This window comes from Watersipora subatra, chromosome 3 (assembly GCF_963576615.1).
Source record: "Watersipora subatra chromosome 3, tzWatSuba1.1, whole genome shotgun sequence".
NCBI classification, from domain to species: domain Eukaryota; kingdom Metazoa; phylum Bryozoa; class Gymnolaemata; order Cheilostomatida; family Watersiporidae; genus Watersipora; species Watersipora subatra.
Window position 1 is genome coordinate 11126057 of NC_088710.1, and position 26433 is coordinate 11152489.

General features: G+C 34.6%; 1 protein-coding gene and 1 non-coding gene across 4 annotated transcripts in view; one reads left to right on the top strand and one right to left on the bottom strand.

Annotated features, from left to right (window-relative positions):
* Positions 1-306: 306 nt before the first annotated feature.
* Positions 307-26433, bottom strand: part of LOC137390018 (synaptophysin-like) — a 36648-nt gene continuing 10521 nt past the window's right edge. Inside the window, exons 1-7 of one of the 3 annotated variants that reach the window (XM_068076243.1) lie at positions 19736-19754; positions 19628-19689; positions 12430-12492; positions 10457-10575; positions 8417-8630; positions 2829-3032; positions 307-839 (exon numbers count right to left, since the gene is read on the bottom strand). In XM_068076243.1, coding sequence (XP_067932344.1) covers positions 666-839; positions 2829-3032; positions 8417-8630; positions 10457-10575; positions 12430-12492; positions 19628-19645 — 792 coding nt within the window. In that variant the 5' untranslated portion in view covers positions 19646-19689; positions 19736-19754 and the 3' untranslated portion in view covers positions 307-665. Of the gene's footprint in view, positions 840-2828; positions 3033-8416; positions 8631-10456; positions 10576-12429; positions 12493-19627; positions 19770-26433 lie in introns of those variants that run through there. The other 2 variants (XM_068076242.1, XM_068076241.1) reach the window with 2 other exon arrangements.
* Trnal-cag (transfer RNA leucine (anticodon CAG)) lies at positions 20125-20208 on the top strand. Its single transcript has one exon. It is a non-coding gene; the product is annotated as a tRNA-Leu (tRNA).

Sequence of the window (26433 nt, forward strand, 5' to 3'; positions counted from 1 at the left end):
GTCGTTTTCTGCTATAAGTAGCAACATATTAACCAATTTTTTCAAATGTTTGTGAAATTATTAAGATTATTTAAATTGTTGGATATCATTTGTGAAATCATAACAAATGAAATCTATAACTTGTACACTTAACAAAAAGTCAGATTTAACTGCAGAATTTGTGAAAGCGTCTTTACCTTGTACTTGTTTGCTAGCTAATTATTGTAACCTAAACAATATGGTCCTTGCCGAGCCCACAAATGCCTCATCTATAGCAAGTTCACTTCATGATGAAAGATAATAGCGATGAGACAATAAAAGTCCAAATTATGCCAAATGCTCACCCAAGGCAAGGATGTTCTATTAATGTCAAAGCGGATGAACACAATGTGAGAGTACCATATGAGCAAAAATTGACAATTACAAAAATCTATTGGCTAATGACATACTAATTTCGCAGAACCTAGAATTACAGCGTATATACTTGAATACAAAAGCTGAAAATAGTGCCAAACAGAAGTTAACTAGCTGATCCAGGAATAGGCACATACATCACGAATTTCCCATTTAGTCTATATGATTCCAATATCAATGAGAAAGAGATTAACTAGATGGCTTAGTCCGAGGTTATCAAGAGGACACTAGGTTTGTTGCCATGGTAACCACGCGATGATCATTTTGCGAGGCTAGTATATGTTACTGTCAGTATTGTCAGGCGCTTGATAGGATCCATCGCCTCCCGTTGCGGCTGGCTGGTCAAATGTTTGAGTATCTTGCTGAGGTTCTTTGTGCCAGTGAGTCTCTTTATAAAGAAACCAGAGACCTGCTCCCCAGACCAGCATGTTTAAGTAACCGAATAGCTGAAACGATTATGAACAGGCAAATAGTTAGTGACAAGCTTCGAGGTAGCTGGGTAGGAGGACAAACTACTTTTATGTAATAGACATGTTTGGAAAAAGTCATGATCTTTTGTGAACAAATATTGACAAAAGTCAGGTTTTTTGATCTGAATCGATTTTTTTGATTTTTATTATTTTGATAAACTTGATATTTTTTGCTCAATGTTGCTCATGTAAATAGTATGTGTATCGCATTGCACATCAGAATGCTAGCGAACAAAATTTTCAGTATTAAAAATTAGTGACTTATATGCTTTAGTATGACAAATTCTTCTATTTCTTGCATTCAACAGCCATATAACAACATAATTTACACAATATATATAGGTTAGGGAAGTACAGCTACTAGCAGTTTTAATATCTCTAACACACTTGCTAGTTCATGACAGAGGAGTGTTTACATACTGTATTTGTTACGCACACATCAAAACAAGATTGCGTGTCAAGAAACATTGATCTTTGCAACATTATGAAAAATGGAAAAGATCATAAATATGATTTTTCTTAGAAAAAAAATTATGATTTTCTGAAAAAATAATCATGATTTAAATAATGGTTTTTTCATATCAACTATGGTAAGAGGAGATTAACGAAAGATTAAGAAAGATTTACAGCTTAGGCCTATAAATATCTTACTGATGAGTAACCATAGCAACAAAACAATTCTAGATGTTACAAAACCCCCTTCTAGTGAAGAAATCTAACGAAGTTAGTTGGTCAAGTGACATGGAATGAGTTGTAGAAGTGAACACCAACAGGAAGTTTTGAAAGTTCTACAAGAACAACGCATATAATAGCCGGTGATCTTAATCATCAGGAAACAAGTAGCTAATCACGTGATATAGCTAATAATATGATCATACAAGTAAGGAATAACAGCGAGCTATCCAAAACAAGATCTTTAATATCTGTTAACTGATAATATATAGTGCAGCTCCGCAACAAAACATTCCTCCAACACAAAGAAAGTCTACGTTATATGAACAGTAAAGTACACATAAGTTGCCTAATCCATTTCAAGATCACTCAACTCTATGGCCATTCAAATAGAAAACTAGACCTAACTTTTTTAATTCAAAGACTGTACAGTAACTGTGGTATTATTGGTTTGCATCAACAACTTTTCTCCTTTCTCATATCATGTTTAATTGTTGAAGGGTCTATGATTACGATAATCTAATGTTATGTTAAGGTCACCACACACCTTTAATGTCAATCGATTTTTTTCCAAACAACAAGGTCTATGGTAGGAAGAAAAAACTAGAAACCTTGTATAAGTCGAAAATAAAGCACAACAAAAAACATATTTATCATTGTAAGTCTGTACAGCGGTCAGTTTTTCCAAAGCCAGGGTTAGAGGTTAGGATAAAATATTGCTTTCAATGAAACTCGTGAGTCATGTTATTCAGATAGGTAGACCAACACTAACACTAGAACCAATTGACCACCTTTAAGAATGCTTGAATAAGTATGCAGCTACTTATTCTCCTTGCTTTATCATCACTCCTGATGATCTCTCATAACACACTAGACTGGTACTAGTATATATAACAGAGATTCCTCTACACACAAATTTCTTTCCAAAGCAAAGAAAAGGCAAAAAAGAAAGCGATATTTTTAAAGCTAACTATGGTACTCTAGCTAATCAAATTGAACTTGACAACTTGCTGCTTTTCATTATATAGAATTTCTCACGAAATTCGAAGCAAGAACTATACATAAATTCTTTACACTAGAAGCGGAATTCACGCTATAGGAGGTTTATGTTATAGAGACGTCAAAGTATACTATTATACTTATTATTAATATTTTAACTGTATTCTACTGTATTTGACAGTTGGAAGAAATAATTCAGTCGAGTTACCTCAACAAGAGAAGGCAACTACTAACTAGATACCTTAACATAAACCAGTGCTAAGTACTAAACACAAGGAGAAACATCAAACTTACCACAGACACAATCAGAGTGGCGTTATTGCCAGAGCTACCAGGACTGCATGACAGGCCTTTAGCACCGCAGTATTTATCCCCAACAAACTCTGTCTTGATAATGTTTGATGGCGACAGGTAGGCCGACATTACAGACAAATTTGAAGCCCATGCGGTGCTGGCAATGAACCAGAAAAGTGTCCAAATCGCAGAGAATATAAAGTCCTGCAATAGACATTCATATTGCGCTGTAACATCAAGAAGAGAGCTGGCTCACATAGCTGCTACAGAATATAAGCATGCTCGGACAACTTCTAATCAATTTTTTTGAATATTTCTACAGGTGATGTCAACTAAAAGAAGTACAATAAGCTTTTCTTAGATTTATTTAGTCTTTAAATACAATTTAACAAATTTATTTCATAACTTGACATTAATAGCTTTATTTGTAAATAAATGTTTTGCATACTGCCCAATACTGTACTGCAATGAATATATATGGCTGTATATTATAATAAATGAAATAAAAATTTAGACTGACTTTTAAAACATTGTTTGTATATCGAACAATGCATTTAAGAAAATAAATAGTTGGTAATTGATTTTATACACACATTACAGCCTTGTTATTTTTCATATTTGAGTGTTTTCTATATGGGGGAATTTTGTTGGTGGCATATAACAAAGCAAACTGCAAGCTATAGTATGCCATGATTGATGCACGCCATTCCACTTTTTATGAATCAATTCTTTGTTTCGGGTACAATCACATTCAAGAATAAACAGAAGCAAAAATATTTTGATATAGAGTTGTCTTTTCTTTTTTGACAACTCCAAATTCACATCCGTACAGTTTAATGTATTGTACCGATTGTTAGTAGGTGCCTCCATATTAATATTTCCTTTTACACAGTTTCCTTCACGATTCTGGTTATTGTCACACTTAAACTTCTTAGGGAATGCTTAAATCTTTAGCATTTTTCTACTAAAGCGCAAGCGAGTGATTTCTCAGTATGATCCATAGAGGTGAATCTTATAAGCAGATGCAATGCAATAAATACTAGGATTATTATGGCCATCAAGCCCCTCCCTTCTCAATAATAATTATGATATTCACGATTCTAACCTCTATTCTTTAAAACAAATTTGCAAACTGGTTTTGCTGATAGTATATTCCTAAACTTGCAGATGATGTTTTTAAATATCTATCAGAGAAATATAAAAGTCTCTTACACAGAGGTAGAATTGTAACAGAAGCACTCAATTTTAAAGATGTAGTTGCGTCAAAAATGAAATTAGGACCCATAAAAGGCTAAAACATCAGCTACAATTTGATGCCATTTTTGTCTTTGTAGACCAACCCTGTCCAGAGATATATGCGTTTGAATGAGGCCCTCTTTTAAAAAGCTCACGTTCCAGCGGGTGGCTATTTCGTGACGTCACAAGCTTGTTATCTGAAACGAAACCACAAGCGATAAATATGAGGTCGATTCGTTAGCCAATCATGCGTGCGAAATTTTTATATAGGCCGTAATAAATGTTATCACTCGTAAAACGCGTTGTCTGTGATCTCGAAGATTCTCCTAATTAGATCTCATTACTCGTTACTGATTCAACGCGTTTCAACAATTACTAAGTTATACATAGTTTTAAAATGGCTTCAAGTTCGAGCGACCGCTACTCAGAGTTATCTGAGCAACTTTTAGTAAAAGATTAGAGTAGACAGCCTATGGCCAAAGCTGACAGGCGTCAGCAGCGTTTTGCTGCAGAAGAAGACAGAATGGAGGTAAATTAACTTAAAGTCTTCTATACTTTAGTAAATGTAATATTTTTTATAGTCATAAATACATATACTAATTAATAAAATGATAATTCTTTGCTATCTCCAATCATCGTTTCATAGCTTATCTGCCGTTTTACCTAGCTGTAATATTTTTTTCGAATTTTCTTTGGTAAATTAGAGTCATGATTACAAATTATTTTCACTCGTAGGAAGTGGGTAAAATCGATTGATCATTGCAAATCTTTAATTTCCAGAACCAAAGCTTCGAATCGTTGGCTTGGCGTACTTGTGCCTTTATTAAATGTTTATTCGTTTTTAAAATTACACTCGCAATCTATTTAACTCCCAATTTGGAAGCTGTCAATAGATACGCTTTAGAATGACATATATTTATTGCATTTTTTTTACTGATTACAGAATGTTTATGTCGTCCCACCAGCCGAAGAAGCTTTGTCAGTGTGGAAACTGCCATAAAGTGGAAAGAGAGACTTGAATGCGTGCTGCATAAGCCATGATGTTTTGTTTGAGTTTGTTGCAGTAGATGAATTAGTCTTATTGTATCAGCTAATACTATCTGAGTGGCCACGACTTGATGAATATTTTTAATAAAAGTTTTATGCCGAGATGAAAATATTTTTGCTTGTAAAAATTATATAATAAAATAATATTGTTGAAGATAATGCAAAATATGATTTGCAGAATATTGTAGTGTATCGGATATGGTATATGGGTGTCCGCAGAACTGGAGAATGTGAGTTCAAATCCAGTTTGCAGCAGACTTCTCATTCTTAAAACTCTATCCCTGTCTATATTCTTTTCAAAGAGGTGGCTTGCTTATTTCACTTATCTAGTATTCGGTAAGAATACTACTAGCAAGAAACGAGTACGTAGGCAATAGGTAATAGGCGACATAATGTGGGCGGGGCTTATGGGAGGCTGTATATCGTTTGTATGGGTAGATGCAGAACTGTGCTGATACAAAGACCGCGTTCTACAAAAGTGACTTGACAGAATTACCGTAGACCGGTAGAATTGGTAGTCGGTACCCAAATGTTTACACAACATTTGGAGAAAGTGAGTAGAACAAATTTTCAATTTTCGTTATTTGAGGCCTTTTAAACATTCATAATAATGCATCTGTAGCAGGATTTAAAATTTTATTCTAGCCAACATGAGCAAATACAAAATAAGATATATGCCAATAGAGCCGCGTAAGACTAGACTTTTATCGCAAATAGCCGATGTGAATACGAGAGATAGAGACAGGTTGCCAAACGCGTGACATCATTTTTGGCGAGGCTGGGCACGTTTTTGTGGCCTGAGCGTTTTTACGGCGATCAGATTTTTTCGGTTTTAATCTTCAAATATCTTGGCAATGCGATCGCGTAACACAACAAACAACATATCAACTGATAGAGAAAAAAATGCTTTCTTTTAAGATCAACTTAAATTTTGACGCAACTACATCTTTAATACGACGTTTATTGTTTTAAATCCTAAAATCTATGTAACTTGGCTCAAACAAAAAAAACAGGTTGATGTAACTACTTTAGGCAGAAAATGACATTCGATCAATATTAAGTACTGTAGTGCGCAACTAAAAACGATGGAAAGTTTCATTGCATCCAATCAATATATGAAAACGGTCTGATGCTTAATTCTTTTATGATTTTATCTTGTCTCATCGGTTCCAAAGTGCAAAGTTCAAAACCCTTAAACATTTCATTGAGCAAACTTGTTCCTATAATAAATCCAAAGATATATTCTAAAAATGCACAAGCCTTCAACCACATTCACTTCTGTTTTTAAAAATCTCGATATGTTTGCCTGCACTAGATGATTTTAAGCATATATTGGCTTTTTCTAAATCACCAGCAACAAAAACTGCATACACACGCAACCAGTAGCAGTAACATCGCATCAAAATGAATCTTTTGCAGCCATCTAGCTACGTTGAAACCATTTGTCTAAACAAACCAATCAACAACAGATATTAGCTGTTTTCATAGATTACCCTCAAATGAACATTTAATAGCGTTCTCTACTTGCAAGTATTCCATAAGGATAAATAGATGCAGAGTAGTAGTTTGTACTTGTGGCCGATCTGTGAGCAGATGAGTTTCATATTTAAGCAAGCTGGTACAAGGCGATGAACAGCTGTACTCTAGTACAATATAAGCACTACATAGTCTAATCGTTGATGGGAACCTCGAATCACCACCCTTCTTTATAAAAAGCCCAAGGTCTAAGGAGAGTTCGTGCACATTAACACTAGCTTATCAGTACTGAAGACAATAATAATGTCTAATACTAACAATATATGAAGTGGCTGATAGTGATCAAACGAGTGAAGAGAACTACAAAGCCACAATGTAGTAGTGGCAACTAGAACAAAGATCATGTATATACAGTCATTACAAGAACAAAGATTAGAGATATACAGTGCCATAGTAGAGAAATTATGAGACCCTTTTTAAGAGACATTTGCTTGTAGTGATGATTTACTACTTTAATTTTTTTGGCTCGAAACCACCACAAACTATCAGATGCAGAATTTTTTAAAGGTCCAAACACACTAGGCGATTTTATCGCGAGTGTAATGAGGGCAGAGATATCGCTGGCGTGCGCATAGACACACTTGAGCGATTCACTAGCAAACGATATAATGGGCGCGCTCACAAACTGCCAATACGATTTCTTTCTTTCTTACTGTCAATACGATTAGTTTCTTCGGAGTCGTTAATAAATTTAGGTAAGTCAGTATGGCGCCGTCTAGGCAACAACAGAAACAACTTCCGCATTTGTTATCAAACCTATCTCACTTTCACGGATTGTACACTGCCTACACTACAATAAGACATAAGAAAAAATGATTATTGTATTTTTAACTGTAATATTTTTACGATTTTTATACATATTTTATTTTGTAGTGGTTTTGTATATTTAATATTTACCGTTCTCAAAATAACCAACCTAGGCAACAATTGACTCCAAATGTTGGTTTTCAACTCGGATTTTTTGTAATTATTCTTTGTTATGGTGTACAGGACTGAGAGTGCTATTATTAAATTTATGAGCAATTCAGTGTTCGTTCTGAAGATGTTTCAATCGTAACAAAATAGCAAATTGTCGCTGCTGTACGTTGTGGAACATCGATAAGAAATAATTACCCACCATAAAATTGCCTTTTGGTAAAAACCAACCAATCGAAATGCATCTTGCTAGCGATAAAGTTGTGTAGAGAAAGTCTAGCGTTATCACTCTGCATGAACGCGCTGAGTGAATTCTAGCGCAAATTAGCGCCACACAGCACAATATCACTCTAAATATCGCCTCGTGTGTTTTCACCTTTACGGTGGATATGGAGTGGATTTCCAATAAACAGCCATTGGCAATTAATTTTCGTTCAATGAAAATGTGTATGCAACTGAACTAGACAAAAATCAAAAGAAGGCCTAGTTATCCGCCTATTTCATTCTCAACTAATGAATTTTGTGAAACTTTTGCAACATAATTGGAACAACTCCTGTAACAATTGGTGGCCCTGGAAAGGTCATTGGAGGTAAGTGGTTGGATTAGCATTAATGAAGATATAAGATGATGACACTAATTCCACCACCTCTGCTATAAATCAGACGGAAAGGCATTGCTTTATACTTTACTAAAACATGGAGAATTTTCTGCATGTAGTGAAGGGCAATATGCGGTAAGTAAATGCATTAACATAGCTCCTAGTAGAACTCTCCTGTCAAGAAGAACCAAGGCATGGATTATTAGATGGTCTCATAATTCATGACAGCACTGCGTGACAAATTGATTTACTCACGGCCATGGCTCCTTTGGATCCATTCATAAAAACTTGCCGGAAGAAGACATAGCCAATGCAGTAGGCTATGCAGAGCAGGAAGCTCATCACACCAATAAAACAGAAGAACTGGGCTGACGATGCATAGCTGACGAGATCTTTGAATGGATACATTGTTGTTGTTGATTGGTTCTTGAAAGGGCAAAATGGCGCATCCACCGGGTAATTTTTCATGCTGTTAAGAACAAAACATACACAATAATAACACTGCGATAGTTCAACAAACAGGAATCAGACGTTCAGACAAATAAAATGAAAACAACAGCGAAAAACAACAGTGAAGACAGCTAACAAGCAACAAATATTCTGTGCTGTGAACAAGTGTGTTGAACAATTATAAACAGTTAAATTGTACTAATCATAAAGTAGAACTGCCAGCCTAATTACTATTTTGTATGACGTGTAGACTTTGCCGTTGTCAAACCTCTTAGAAAACCCATGAAATGCATTTTTATTTTATTTTTTAAATTAAATTATTTTAAATGAAATTATTTTAAATTAAAACAATATAAATTTCTAAATTAATTTTAATTAAAAAATAAAAGTATTTAATCTTACTATTTAAATTTTTATTAGAATCAGTAATCGTCAACAAAATGATATTTTTCATTATTTTTCGAAATAAAAATGAGAAAACATAAACCAGGAATTAGTAGGTGAGATGAACAGATGCGTTTTAACAGTTGCGGATTTAATAGTAATTTAGAGTCAGGATAGTGAATTGATAGTGATTCAACTACCATAACTTCTGTGTATTGCGGATTAGCAATGACAAGTTTCGTTTGGATACCTATAGCAATACGGCCAGTCTTGTGGCTAAAGCATGATTGCAGAGCGAGAAGTCTATTGATACGGTAGTCGCTAGCAACAAGCTGGTTGATATCAGCAATAAAAATACACTCCTCTAAGAATAGCTTAAGAGTGTTTTTTAATTATTGAATAAAATTTGACCATCTCTCCTTCATCTACAGAGAATCACCAATCAGGGTTTACTGTATTAAATTTTGCTGCCTATTAAACAATTCAAATAGCAATAGATTAATTTTAGTATAAACAACGGCATGTACAATACTCAATTTCTTTAGCCATGTGCCAACAAAACATTTGAGGTAATAATAACACAATCATAACTATTGTTGTAGTATGACTCATACCAAGTTGTACAATCCCTTGAATCAAAAGAAATGAGGTGGTAATCATGCACTGCTCATAGCATTAGGCTACATAAATATAAGAACAATAATCTGTGCATGGCAATGACCTGCGCTGTTGCTTGCTTACAAGAATCACTATGCTTTCATGACGCGCATGACTCGCATCATGCGGGTTTGGAGTTGCGTTACCGTGCAGATTAAGTGTTTCTATGGCCATTCGCATGATGTGGACTGACTCCGGCGTCTTGTTGAAAAAAGGTAAGGAATTGTATGCTATAAGTTAATAATTAGCGATGCTTGTGTTAGCGACGCCAACACATGAAACTCAATGGAGAGGGGACGTCAGAAGTATTGAAAATGTTTAAAATTGAATAGCTGGTGTGGTATTTTAATGCGCACCATTCGCAAGTGCCGTTTCCATTATTCACAAGTATGATGGATTCGATAAAGTTTTGCGAATCGCAAAACTTGCTTAGCTTGCAGATTTATGCCGTTTCCATGATGCGGTTAACTTGCAGATTGGCTCAAATTTGCGCATCATGCGCATCATTGAAACATAGTGTATGATGAACAATTACAAATTTCGAAGAAATCACTGTTGATGAAGTTGTCTACCCCGCATTAACCATTAATCATTTATAAGATGATAAGAATTAATCTATAGCATGAATCAGCTTATAAACACTACTTAAAATTATGCTTCACAACATTATTGAATATTGATTATTGGCTAACATAGCTTTTGAAATTTAGAGATTCAAGTTTTAAATTATGGTTAGACTGATGATGAGCCAAGGTTCACCTACAAATAACCTTGAAATGGTAATTTTCATCATGAGGTACTTACTTGAAGGGATAACTGTAGGTTACAGGGACCGTTTTCGTACTTTTCGTATCCAGACACGTGACATTAACGATGACGGTGACAGACGAGCAAACGGTGGCAAAGGCCAAAATCGACAGCAACTGTATAAATATAACAGATCAAGGTTTGTAAACAAAATCAGACAGTTGAAGTGCAGAATTGTTGCTAAGGATTATTTCTGGCATCATTTGTCTTATCATTGAATAATTGTCACAATTTTCTAGGCTTAGCCATACATGTCTGGTATATGTAAATATAGAGGGATAGACCCATAAAAGACAGATTTTTGGAAAGTTCAAAACAAGAATTTTATTTAAAAAATGCTTCAAATATTTGATTTGAAAACAAAAAATTTGTAATTTCAAACCCTATCTAGAACATTTTTGTTGTATACAATTATTTTGCCAACATGTTAACAAACAGTTACGCAAAAAATTTAAAAGACCTGTACTAGGTGCATTGCTAGTATTATATGCTATGTGCATTGCTAAAACTATGTGAAGCTACGATCACTACAAAGCTATAACGGTCCTCTACGAGGTTCCTTGTATAAAACTATTACTTTCACCACCATCAGAGTCAGCGCTGCCACTTTCATTATCTGAATATTTAATTCTGAATATGAATCGGCTATAATGTCAACAACAAAAGCTATTCTGTCTCTAATGGAAGGTGCTTGCGGAAGTTATATTAAAACTAAAAAGTTTGATCGTCAAAATAAATGTTGGTTTTTGACTTTTGTTGGTTATGTTGTCATTAATATTCAGTTACTAAGCGACCACAGTAAATATTGCAAAAATGCGTCTACAGCAGTTGATCATAGAATTTGCATAAACCCGCATAGTGCAGTGAGAGGGTTACGCACCCTTGCTTCTGTTTCTGATAACCTTATTGTGTGTGGCTAGCACTTTGTGTAGTTTGTGGACATATACATGTAGCATGGTATACTGTGACTACTGTATAGTTTATGTAAACATGCCTTGTACACGACCAGTGCATGACTGATGACGAGTCATACAGAATAAATACCCTCTCTAAATACCCTCTCACACACTTATGTGGATGGTATTTCTAGATAGATATATGGATATAAAAACATCATCCACATAAATGTGTTCATGCTTCATAGACCAACAAAGAACAATTTGGTAGCTTAACCTGCAGAATGCCTGTCTGTGTGCTTACTGTTAGTTTAGTAACAACTTGCTAACCTAACATTAAAACCAATAGCCAATAATTTGTAGTGAGCTGCGACCGCAGTAGCAATGCTCTCAGCCACTTATCAAGGCGATAAAAAGAAATATTTTCAAACTAGTTATACCTCTGCTGTCAAATACCTATGCTTTGGTTGACCATAAGCTATCGTTATCAAAAAAGTCTTAAAGGTTGACTTGCAACAAAATTCACATTACAGTTATTTGGTATCAAAAGATTCACCATGTCTTACTCTGTTGTATTGTAGGTGCCAAATACGTGGAAATGTGATTACAAGCTCTTAAAAGCTCAAAAACGAGCTCCTTCCAGAGCTCAATAATGAGAATCAATACTTCCAAGTAATCAGAGTGAAAAAGAAGCTCTGCCTGTTACCCTCCCTATCAGATGCACGAATAGAATAAACCCAGTGATAGAAATATGTCACATAAATATCAGCCTAAACTGAATAGTTGTTGAACCAACTCCATTAAAATATATTTTTTTAATTAATTTAAATTTTTCTTTTTATATCCTTTTTACATTTACATACAAAACTGAGTGTTTCTAGAGACTATGGAGTTGTATGTTGGAGATTACTTTGTATATGTGAAACAAATATATACACTAAAGTTATAAATATTTTGCTGGAAAATTTCAATATAGAGGTGACCTCAGTCGAGATTTGATTGTAGCTCATATAAGAAACAGCCAAACAAAATAACGTCGTATGAAATTATAGTGAATAAAGTAGATGAGCTTACGAATTGTATAACTCTGAGGAACCCACGCGGCTCTTTCATCAATGTACTGTCAAAGCTGGCATTCTACAAGCAAAGTAGCAATTCATAGCATACACACTAACATAACAAGTTCAACACAATAATTATATGGTTACTATGGATACGATTACAAGCTAGAATAATTATTAAAGCTAAAATAATAATTAAAGCTAGAAGCATTATAATAAAAATACGCCTATCAAGATGTTTCTATATTAGCTGCATGTTTATTCATTTTACAACACAAATTCATCTTGCTAGCAATATCCTTCAAAATGTGCCAGTATGTATAATGAGAAGAAACTACCTACAGCATTGCGCTTGCCTTTCTAATTGATCTAAGCAGGCCAAACTATTTACTCTACATAACACAAAGCACTATCTTCAGTAACTATCTGATAAGCAATGTTTGATAGTCACCAACAAATAAAAGTATCTAACATGATTATATTGTACAAAGAACTAACAAAGAGATAATTTTAGTGACGCTAACCATCCATAATACCATGTTCATAAACAGGTTTTATGAGATATAAAAAGGGGATTATAAAACTGTTTAATCGTTTGTGAATTCCAATACCGGTGAGCTGAACATTTGTATGATACAGACAACACTGTTGGATTGATTCAACTCAGACACTCTTTGTAATACATCAACTATAGGCTATCCAGTAGTGTGATTTTACGCGACACAGTAAGACTTACATATCAGACGGCATTCTTGCCATTCATCCCTTTGTCCGAAATACTATGTCCAAAATAACAAACACTAAGCAGTCATCCAATATTATTAACTTCTATGGTTACCTAGATAGCCTAGATAGACTTATGCTAAAAACATAGATGTAAGAAGAATGAAATAAAAACAAGAAACGATACATTGGTTTATCAGGCTATTATAGTCATGCAAAATAGCCAGATGAAATTACCTATGAACTGGATTTGTTTTACAATTGCCACGCTGAATTGAACATTGAAACCTTGAAGCCTAACCTTGTATACACAAGAAATGCCACTCATTCTAGACCAGGGATGTCAAACTCAATTGTACAAGGGGCCAAAATTCAAAACACACTTTAGGTCGTGGGCCAAACAGAATATTTATTGAACACACAAAAACTAAATGTTAAATTACTTCTATTAAAGTTTTTTTACTTCATAAAAATATGATATTGAAAATAAAATTCAATTTCCTTTGCTCCTATGTCAATGTATATAAAAAATAAACTTAAATATCCCAAAAGATTTTGCTCTCCTTAAAAATATCTCCTGTCGAAATTATACAAGTTAGAAAAATGAGCATGCTACAAAACCGGGAAATATACATAAAATATGTGCTTTTCAGCAATAAAAGATTAAATCATTCCGTTTTCTTTGCTCTCATGATTCTGATCTGATTATATGCTCTGACCGAAGCAGGATATTTTTGTGGCAACAAGTTCGTTCATTTTTAGTGTAAACTAAAGTTCTGTGTCGTGGAGATTCTCAGGATGGACAACAGTTGCTCATCAGGCTAACGGCTATCTTTGTAATATCTTATAATAGCTAGACTTAATTGACGGGAGAAGTATGCGACAAGGCAGCTGAAGCATTGCATTATGGGATCTGCAGTTTTGTGCAGTATTATGTTATCACCGCTTTATATCGATGGGCCAGGAAAAATGATACTGAAAAATGATTTTGCGGGCCATGTGTGGCTCGTGGGCGTCAGTTTGACACATATGTGACCTAGGCAGTATTAACAATTTTCAATTGACTGTGAAAGGACTTAGACAGCACAATTCCTTTGAATTGAATATCATATTGACGCTCCAAGCTTTTAGACTCAGTGAATAAATAAAAATCTACTAAGGTAAATTGTTTTTTTACATTCCCCCAAAGATGTAATATTTCATAGATAACTGAAGAAACATAATGGTTGATGTACTGAAAGCCTGATAAAATGTGTATATTTTATGAATAGAAAAACAAGTTTTAGTATAAAGCTCTTGTTGCTGAGGAAAATAAACTTTTTAAATTTGTTTTATTTTTGATCCTTCATTACTAAGAATTCCAATTAGTGTGTCAATAGAAACTAGTGTTCTGCCATTGTTCATTTCTAAGTCGGTTACAAATGCCCCGGTATTTCGACAATATCTTAAGAACTAGTAACCCAATCAACTCGAAACCTTGAAATTATACTGAAAACTTATACCGCGCAAAGCGATCAACATTTTGTAAGCAGTGTTCGAAATGGGGGGGGGGGGTACGGCGTACCCCTAAGAAGAATCAGTGGGGGTACTCCCTGGGAGGCGTACCCCCTCATATCTTATTAAATGCGGTAAAATTGGAATGAAGTGAAATATTCAAACAACGATTTTTTCCTTTTCTTCCCGAACTTATATTAGCTCGAGTTTATTACACCGAAAACAGTGCGCGTTTTCGGGACGAGAGAACTACGCTAGTGATCTTTGATTTTTCACTTAGTTTTCCGCTATTATAGCGGATCAACTAGATTATGTTGTTCAAAGTCTGAGAATCGATCAGTTTTTTGTCAACCGACGGGCCCTTGTGTCGGCCGCCATGTGGAATCCTGGAATAGCTTAAGATTAATCATTGCTGGGATTATTCTCTTGTGTTTTGGAAGGTAGTTATGAATAAATTCTTGCTTATTATACTAGTTTCTTCATTGTTTTTTTCATTTCATGATGAAACGGCATGGGCCAATAGATAACTTCTTCAAAGGTGAGTAAGGATTAGTGACTGTCATGAATTTAGAGTCTGTATTTAGGAAAATAGTGAATGGCTGAGCTTATCATATAATAAAATTTATGGTGGCTCGGGGATGGGATTGTATTGTGTCTGGGGTCTGTGTGAACTGTCCATAGGGTTTCTTGACTCACTCACATCACAACCTGGAGTCTCCGTAGTCATAGAACACCCAGGCTGTGCAGCTAAGCCCACTTTTAATTTCTTACTGGACACAACATAGGGTTTTAAGTTATGGAAAACAGCATAATTTTGGGACATTCATGCTAAAAACCATATTAGCCATTGATACCCCTAAACTTGGGTTCATATATTTTCATGAGATGAGCTATGTGATCAATAATAGTCACAACATTGAAAAGTCTATTTCCTACCATTATCGTCACACTGGTAAATCGGGGTTCACTCCCAAGGGATTCACCAGATTATTGGTGCTGATTTGCATTAAACATACATCCCAAGAGTGCTAGAAAAAGCTAATACAGACCTTCAAGCTTTCTTACAAGCCATATATCAAGCCACATAAACCAAGAATAGACTGCTTTCATTACTGTACCATGCCCTTTGCATCTAGGATGACTGCATGAAAAAGGCTAGATGGCCGCAATACAATGGTATTGCTAGATCTTCAGCCAGTTATTGTATTCCAAAGTGAATGTTCATTCCAAAAGTTTTCAAGTACTTATCCTCATTTGGAAATAAGAGCATCAAGATACTGAATAAAATATGGTTCCTCGGAAAACTGTTAAAGATGTGGTTGCATCAAAAAGGTCGATTTAACGAAAATTAGGACCAATAAAAGACTAAAACATCAGCTACGATTTGATGTCATTTTTGTCTTTGTAGACTAACCCTGTCCAGAGATATATGAGTTTGAATGAGGCCATCTTTTTAAAAGCTCAGATTCCAGCGGGTGCTTCATTCGTGACGTAACTAGTGATACATTTGAAAAGAGTCAACGAGTGATAAATATAAGATCGCTTCATTAGCCAATCATCAGCACGAAATTTTTATATAGGTCGTAATAAATGTTATCACTCGTAAAACGCGTTGTCTGTTATCTCAAATTTAGGGATTTTACTCTATTATTAAATCGCATGGACATCGATATTTACTAAATTAATTAACATCGGTACTTTAATGAATTACTCGATCGACACGTTTTATTGAACAACAGATTTGTAAAAATTACTGTAAAGCTACTGCGAAGGTGAGTCCGAGTTTTCTGAGCATCAGGCGGTTAAAGTGCTACAGAGGAAGATAGGAGAATGGAGGTAAATTTATCTTTTACTTAGTGTCTCCAATAGATATACTGTTGTGTTTACATTCAGATTATATTTCCCTGTTTGAGGTTAAAATGTAATATTCTGTGCGCGCGTGCGAGATAGGACGCGGAGTGAGTTCTTGACGGCTTCTTTTTAATCCATAGCATCTAGCAATACAATGGCTTAGATTGATGATTATACTAAAGGTGATAATTTTAGTACTCACAAATACATTTACTAATTAATAGAACTTTTTGCTATCACCAATCATCGTTTTATAATTTTTTATCGTTTCACCTAGCTATATTTGCTTCAATCTTTCTTTGGCAGTTTTAGCTAGTAAATTAGATTCATGATTTGACTTTAGATGTTCACTTCTCACTTGTAGAAAGTGAAGAAAATCGATTGATCAACGCACATCTTTAACTTCCAGAACCAAAGCTTTGAATCGTTGGCTTGGCGTACCTATGCTTTGGTTAAACATTCATAAATTCATTTTTCAAATTACACTCGCAATCTAATCCCAATTTGAAAGCTTTCAGCAAATACACGTTAGAATGATATATCTATGAATGACATATATTGCATTTGTTTTATTGATTACAAGATGTTTATGTGGTCCCACCAGCCGAAGAAGCTTTGTCAGTGTGGAAACTGCCATAAATGGGAAAGAGAGAGAGACTTGAATGTGTGCTGCATAAACCATGATGTTTTGTTTGAGTTTGCTGCAGTAGATGAATTTGCCTTATTGTAAGAGCTGAAACTATGTGAGTGGCCACAACTTGGATGGATACTTTTAATAAAAGCTTTATGATGAGATGAAATTTTTTTGCTTGCAAAATTATATAATAAAATAATATTGTTGAAGATAGTGCAAAACATGATTTGCAGAACATTGAATACATCATAGCCCCGTTGACACCTGTGCTGAAATCTTGTCTGATAGATGGATTTATGAAGTGTATTCAGAGCTGCATAGACAGGCGTTTTTGCATAGCTCGACCATTGGTTTAGTACTTGAATCAACTAATCAAATATGACCAGTGAATTTTTTTCTACAAATTGATACCAATAATGACTCGATAACGTTGACAGCCGACTATACAATTTACATGACTTTTAGAGATGTAGTTTGTTTCCCCACATATTCTTTTCAAAGACGCAGCTTGCTTATTTTACTTAGCAAGAAACTAGCTTTCGGTGTGGGCACTGATATACAGCCCCCTCCTCCAGGATAGGTGACGGGCATCGATAGGAATAGGATAGGGTGTGGGCAGGGCTGTATATCATTAGTTCGGGTAGCAACGAAACTGGGCCGATACAAAGACCTTATTCTACATAGTTTGCTTGACATAATTACCGTAGACCGGGAGAATTGGTAGTCGGTACTAAGATGTTTACACAGCATTTATAAGAAGCTAATATGACAAGTTTTTAATTTCACTTGTTTGAGGCGTTTGAAACATTGGTAATAATGTATCTGTAGCTGAATTAAAATTTTATTCTAGCCAACATGAGCAGATACAAAATAAAATATGCCAATAGAGCCGCGTAGGACTCAACTTTTACCGCAATAGCCGATGTGAATATGAGAGATAGAGACAGGTTGTATCACGTGTTGCATCATTTTGGGCAAGTCTGGGCATGTCTTTGGCCTGAGCATTTTTACAGTGATCAAATTTTTTTGATTTTAATCTTCAAATATCTTGACAATGAGATCGCCTAACACAACAAGCAACATATAAACTGATAGACAAAGAAAAACATTTTCTTTTAAAATCAAATTTGACGCAACCACATCTTTAAGGCGTAAATGTATTAGGTGCAAAATACAATCGGTTCTCAACTCACGAGAAGATGACATTCTGATCATCTACACACTCCCTCGACTTATTTATATGAAAGATGCACCGGTAGCTATCAGCCATCAAAAGACCATTGCGTTTTATCTAAAAACTGCCAAACCTCAACCTTTTTTGCATGAAGTGTTGAGTCACAAACTAACAAACATTACACCCTCCGTATCATATCGATTTTACAAGACATACACATCACTTACATTTGTTAATCGTAATTACAACGTCATAGCCTACACGACTGTGAACACACTTACCCTGAATATTAAATTTGATTTCGGAAAACCTTGCTCATGGGCAGCGACAAACATAAAAGAACACTTCCATATAGCAATCAGTTGGCTAGTAGACAAACTGTTATTAACACTTATACAATGCAACTAGCATGTGTGCACACATTCACATTCTACATGACTGAAATGAGAGTGAGTTGCATACTAAAGATATAATGAGAGATCCTTGACCAAATGAACCACTACTAAATGACCAATTTCATAGAAGTCAAGTCTAAGCAAAAAGACTAGTATAAAATATTTTTTACAGCTGTTTTTACACTTCTTCATTTGAAAGTGATTCTTATGCGTTGATGTGAAGAGCAAATTAACTAAAATCATAAGCTCTCAAAAGCCAAATTAAAAATTAACTATTACGTTAAATAAGTTGAATAGATCTCAAACAATTAACATCTATAACGCTTTGGTCTCAATTTCCAATTTATACAATATATATATATATATATATATATATATATATTGATACATATATATATATATATATATATATATATCTATATATATATATATATACAAACACGTATTACAGATTACATTACATTGTATTATTGCGTCAGCTTTGACCTTGGATTTCTCAAACTTTTTAAAACAATATATTTATACGCTACCTGATCACCTCTATGTTATTGCATTGTCCATAAACGACTGTTCAAATGCAAGTACACTTCACTACTGTATTACAAAGCGTCCCTGAATGCGATAAAAAATCGTCAAATAATGTAAGCTAATACTTTGACCGGAAATCAAATTTGTGACTTGACTTTTTTTAAAGAATTCTACAACTGAAATGTAGGTTTGCTAATACATGAAGTAGTATGCCAAAACTCACGATACAACCGCAAAACTCTGATCAAGTTAAAACAGGACTTATAATTTCACTTACACAAACGAAATGAAGGATTTGCCAGATATAAATGCCTGGAAACGAAAAAAACAGATAGAAAGTCTAAAAATTTCCTTTTCGGCAAACTGAATACCATCTATGATAAATGCCTGCAAATGACGCAGCATTACTCACCCTAATAACATCCATCATGAACCTTTCCTTAATAGTGGTAACACTATAAGTTCTGAATCAATCTACAAAATAATACTATCGACACTGAGGCAAACCAACAAAACCGACCAGTCCCGAGATCTTCCTAGTGCGTGCCGATACAAAACAGCGTTTGGGTAAATCTTGGGTAGGCGTAGTGCGCGGAAAATTATAATGTGACATTTGGTAGCTGCAAGCTGCAATCGAGCCCAAAAAAATTATTCATTTTTATGATTTGATTGCGAGTGATTTTGATGCACAAACATAGCAAATTGGCATTGAGACTATCTTTCATATTGGACACGTAACATAATCATGGCACTCGCTAAGAAAAGTGGGCGGATGAAGTTTCAATGACTACCGTTTAACATACAGTCGTCCACAGACACCCAACAAGCCCGCAGCGAATATGAAAAAGGCGTATGCTTGGTAAGATTGTACAGCGAATATATAATGTTTTTGTATCAGTTTAATCAGTCGTCAGGATGGCCGAGCGGTCTAAGGCGCTGCGTTCAGGTCGCAGTCTACTCTTGTAGGCGTGGGTTCGAATCCCACTTCTGACACATATTTTTACAATGGGAATTTATTTAATTTCAATTCAATTTAAGCCCAAATCAAATAATCTAATTGCATGACGTCACGTCCCATTCAATCAAAAGCGTGGCATGATTTACAATTTAACATCAATGCTATAATGATACCTAAAATGACCACTGATAAGCAGAGTTAAACGTTAGAACTGAATTAAAGCATCGATTCTTTGAAATATTTTAGCTGTATAAAACTCATTAAATGTACTTACATTTATAATTATTGTTACAATGTTGTTTGTTTTTCCTCCTGTAACCATAATTTTTTATCCCCTCTTATTTAGATTCTATATTTACACACTAGCTAAATACAAATTGTTGCCAGCATAAGTGATACAATTAAGCATAACATATAGGGTATAGATACATTCATCATATAGACAGATTATATATAGTACTTTATTGGTAATAATTTCATTTCAAAAATAGAAATGTTTTTCAAATTAAGCCATACCACAATAGTGAAACAACAAAAAACAAAAAAAGCAACAGTTAGCCATTGAATTCGAATAAATAGTCTGTCAAATAGTGTTTACAATGTCTTTCTCTGCTAAGAGAACGGATATTAAGTGAAAGATCGGTGAAGCAGCTAGCAATGATATTTTCAGCTGTTTGGTATCGAATTGATCATTAAATTTATATAAAGAGATTAAGATGAAGAAATTAGTTAAGTTCAAAACTTACATGAACAGTAATGAGTGCTTTACCTAGTTATTTGCAGACGTGTTGTAGAATTATTTGTTTTTAGCGGTATATAGCCTGTGATCAGCCTCTAAAGAAAACTGCTGGTCTTCTTTACAGGCTGATCACAGTGCTCTACCATAGGATATAGCAAAATTAATTTTGCAAAACTTATGTTAACGATTTTTAAATGCCTTTGCAATTTTTGTTAGAGCTCTTCTGATTCGCATTGACAGACTACTATTAAAGTATATGCTAGCTACAGTCAGTATTGATATCACAAACAAATAGCGACATGTATCTCATATGAACTCCTGGGAGCAATTCGTAGTCCAGATTTTTGAATATTTTTTTATATATTGAAACCCAACAAAATACATAAAACACTTTAAACTATCAGGAAAAGCTAATGCACAGGTTTACAGGTCTCTACCTCATTTTAACTTACATGATATGAGCAGATGAATACAACCTTTAATAATGATTTTGAAAACATTATAGCTAGCTGCTATATAGCTACATCGTAGCTCTTTTAGCATTGCTCTATCTAATATTTGTTCCGTTGAAGAGAAAAACATTTTAAACTCATTTATTTGATATCAAAATTTGCATTTTGAATCTTTTATTTGTATATCAAACCATTTATTTGATTCCATTGACTTACTGCTGGTCTGTTTAACGGTTTTCTAAGGCACAAATTGAAAAAAACATTTCTGTTAGAAATTATTGCTAATAAAGTAAAAACTATGTTGCCATGACATACTGTATGCTATATTCTTATGTAAAGTCTGAGACTTGTAGTCTGCTCTATGACTAGTAATGTGTATGAGCTAAAAGTCTGTAAGGACCAACATTATGTTATATAAAATTATATAAAAGGACGTAAGCGAGTACTTTTCTCTCGCTGAACTGTTCTTCAGGTTATTACAAATCTCAGTGATATATTGCTAATCTATCATTTTGTTCCTAAATAAGACTTGCAAGCTCGGCGAACAAAAACCGGGCGTTTAAAAAGAGTTTGACAAAAAATTTAAATTAGGTGCAGTAGGTAAAATAACGTTATTTGGTTTTTATAATTATGTTATATTATATAATTTATATACTTTATAATTTTAGTTTATATAATTATATTCGGCTAATATAACTTGCAAAACTAGTTGAAAGTTGATTGAGAGATGCTCGCCAGTGTTTATGTAAGTTGGGTTATATGTAGTAGGAGTTACAAAAATTGGCTTTGTATGAAATGACAGGGTTTGGTAGTAGTTATCTTATCTTACTAAACTATTTTCAAATTGTGACAACTCTTGATGCAAAACTTCTAATCTGTGTTTTGAATGTAGGAGAGGCTTGCAAGTGAAAATAAATCTTTTGAAATTTTTTAGAAAACATTGGCTTATTAAAAACAAAGCAATGGTATTTATTTATCGGTTGAGCAGACTTGCTGTCTATTATATGTATGATATGATTATATATATTACTAGCTGTGTTTCCCGGTGTTGCCCGGGTATTAAAAATCAGCTTATAAATAATGAGAAGTAATGAGAGTTGCCTTATTCTTGCTATTAGCCTGTCACAATGCCAATGAAAATTTTTAGTAAGCTAACTAATGACAATCACTTGCGCAATCACCCTGCTTAGTGCACAAAGCCGTTGGATATTTGCTCTCATATAATGACTTATATCTAGCTACAACTCAATATCTTTGACCTAATGGTGCGGCGTCAGACTGGTGAACCGTAGGATCCGAGATCAAGTAAGAGTTTCCTCGGTACGGATTCTTTATTCCAAGATTTTACTAGCTATAGCTGGCGGGACACACACACACACACATATCCACATACTTTGAAAATTATATAGATACGAGCTGTGCCTCTTGGCGATGCCCGGGTATTAAAGATCAGCTTATAAACAAAGAGAAGGGATGAGAGTCGCCTTCCATTTGTTATTAGCCTGGAACATTGCCAATGGAAAATGGTATTAAAAATCAGCTTATAAACAATGAGAAGTGGTGAGAGTTGTCTACCACTTGCTCACTTGCTGATTACCACTAATAGCCTGGCTCATTACCAAAGTAAAATTCCAGTAAGCTAGTTAAACGCTAGGCTTCTAATGCCGGTAAGCCATGATGTTGCGTTAGCATTGTCCAGCTAAGCTATTCTAATAATAGCTATAGCTGGCCGGACACACATGCATACACACATACTTTGAGAAAGATATATAGGTATAGTAGCTGTGCTACCCGGCGTTGCTCGGGTAATAAAAAAGTTTTTGGACAGAAAATTGATTTGTATTTAACATATAACAACATTTGCAATTATAACTTTCAAACTACAGATCCTGAAAAAAGTGTTTTGTCTTATAAACAATGAGAAGTAGTGAGAGTTGCTCGCTATTAGCCAGTTTAATAATGTGACCGAACAGCTTGTCGTGACGTTACACTATGACCCGCAGTTAGGTATTTGCTCTCATATAATGACTTACATTGGCAAGCAAGCAATTTGATTTCTGTAGTCTAGGGGTTAAGGCGTCAGACTGGTGAACAGCGAGGTCTGAGATTGAATCTTCTTTGATACAGAATATTTATTCCAAGATTTTGAGATCTATAGTCACCAATCAATCCTACAAACCTACATACAACAAACTTTGAAAAATAGATATATAGATTATTATGAAATGTAATTATAAAATTGTATTACCACACAATGAAATATTCTTATTAATTAATTGTTACTATTATTATTACTAATTGATTATTAATTATTATTAATAAGTTGTTGCCTTATTATATTATATGTAGGCCTATTATCTCATAATCAACTAATCTTATTTTAGAAGTTATTCTATCAGATTATTTGATATTTTGCTGAGATACTGTATGTAAATAAACTTATTTATATTCCATTGACAGATCAAATCTGTTCATCTTATCCAACTGGTAGCAATTATGATTAGTGCATAAATTCATAATAATGCACAATGTGTTATGGAACGCAGCTCAACTTTTCAACTGAAAAAACCCGGTAAATCGCTCAGATATGCTCTGCAACATTTGGCAGCTGCTGCCTTAAAAGCTGGGTTCACCCATTGGCTGTTTTAAAAAGATTGAAGAACAACATTCGATGGTAACCCAAACTGTGGGTTTTATCATTTCTGATTTATCTGAAATGAAAACTTTGCATCAAGAAAACTATAAATAAAAAGCAATAAATATATGAAATCTTTTGCATAGCTGTCATTATGTGTTCATATTTAGAATTATTGTGTAAATCACTGCGCGTATTCATGTATTTGTATTTCTACAAGTTTATTTTGTGCACTATATATGCAGCTATATATGCTACCTTCAATTGCACGTGAGTGAACACTTATACTATATTTTTTACTTTATAATATAATTATAATAGTTACAAGGTTTTATTAGCTGCAGTAAAAACCTTCCTCATCATAGCACTAAAAATGTATACAATAAAAGTGTAACACAGCTACTTGTACACGGATATCTGTTTTTGAAAGCGCATTAAATACCTATGGGAGAAGATTCCTAAAACTAATGTTAATAGAAACTGGATTGTGATGGTATTGCTACATACTCTGCAATGGTAGATAAGGTAATTGATAATTGATGATTAATCTTCATTTTGAACCTATCACACTATCAGCCACGGTTGTCCGTTAAGCAGGCTAGGTAATTCTTAGCTGGCGAGAAACTCATTGAAAGACAAGGTATAAAGTTGGGAAAAATGTATTAAATGTCAAAAATAGCATCCTTGCCAATAAGGAATTTTTTAAATAGTGTGAATAACTGATTTTACACAGTTTCTTATCAAGAGAATTATTTTGAAGAGGTTGGGAGAAAATAACTTCTAACTACCGGTACAACCATTGTTTATTGTTAGGCAACCCTTTATTTTTAATGCTTTCAATTGGACGGTTTATCCTCCAAGTGCAACCTCTGACATGACAACTCATTCTATTTTCATATCTACAACTTCTCAGATCCCAAATTAATTTCTCACAATAAGACTGATTGAAGACTAAAGGATTTTTTTCATTCTTCTGAAATGCTTGTACGAATGAGTCGGATTGCTGGTTACTAAACTGGCACCACTAGCTCTAAGTTGAAGATGAATCTGGGCTTTCTGTGGAAAAAAGTAAATTATCCAGCAAGAGTCTGAGTAGACTTCTCAGAAGGTGGGCTGTTGTCACGCACGAAGGAAGGATAGATAAACTTATCCTCCGGCTAGCCCCTGCAGCAGACCAAAGACATCAGTATGTCTGCACCTGTACCTGCCTACTGGATTCCATTTTTGTACCACCAAGAAAGAGCCTCTACTAACCCAAAAGCTAGTATTCCTTACTACATTTTGCAAGCAGTTTTATGGAAATGGCTCAAATCAATCGTAATCATACTGGCTTGAACGTTGCCTAGCCTAAAAAGTTCAAACTGTTGTGCTGCTGCAGCGGTTTCGAGTGAAGAACCCGTTAGGAAGCTAACACAGCTTCCTAACTGTGTTAGCTATGTTAGCTAACACAGTTAGGAAGCTGTGTTAGCTAACATAGCTAACACAGCTTCCTAACTGATGAAGAACCAGTTAGGAAGCTGTGTTAGCTATGTTAGCTAACACAGTTAGGAAGCTGTGTTAGCTAACATAGCTAACACAGCTTCCTAACTGGTTCTTCATCAGTTAGGAAGCTGTGTTAGAAAAGAGTGACAGCCCACCTTGAAATTGGCACAATGAAATGTAAAAACACTTCAAGATGTGAGAGTCACTGACAAGATGATAAACTTGCTACGAGGAATGCATGGCGAAATCCAGGCTCAAATATTCCAGGTAAACCATGCTTAGCTTTCTGTCTGAAAGCCTCTTAGAAGCATGATTTTTGTTTTTGTCTGTTCTTCCAAGAAGTGTCTTGGAATCAACCACATTTTTTAATATAATTTGGTGCTATGCTTGGTGGCTGGTAGCAAAAGAACTTCGGAGATACTATATTTATATCAGAGCATACTGCAGGACCTGACTAGTGCTCTTCGGGAGTTTGTTAGACAGTGGTTATGCATTCTAAGCAAGTGGCAGAGAAAAGCATGAACATAGAAAGGCTGCTGCTGAGGCCATTAGAAATTATATAGTCAATGAAATGGAACCAGCCTCAATGGCAGTGAGTGACAGGAACATGACTCTGCGCCTGTCACTAAAAAGGGTGCATGTGCCCCAACTATGACAAGTTCTCATGAAACCAAGGAAGAATATCAATTGAAATTTGAGATGAAAACCATACCTAACACAGATAAATTGCTCACTGCAGGTGACCTTAGTTTACTTGTTAGATGTGATCACCAAAATTGGCAAAGAGTAGTAGGTTATCATAGTTTAAGAAAATGTAACTCGAACTGTGAACTTCTATTTGCTTTTTACTCGGAGCATTATCTCATTATTGCCAAAATGTCTTTTAACACAAAGATCATAATAAGATGACATGAATGCATCTAAGGTCAAAGTATTAGCACTTACTAGACTA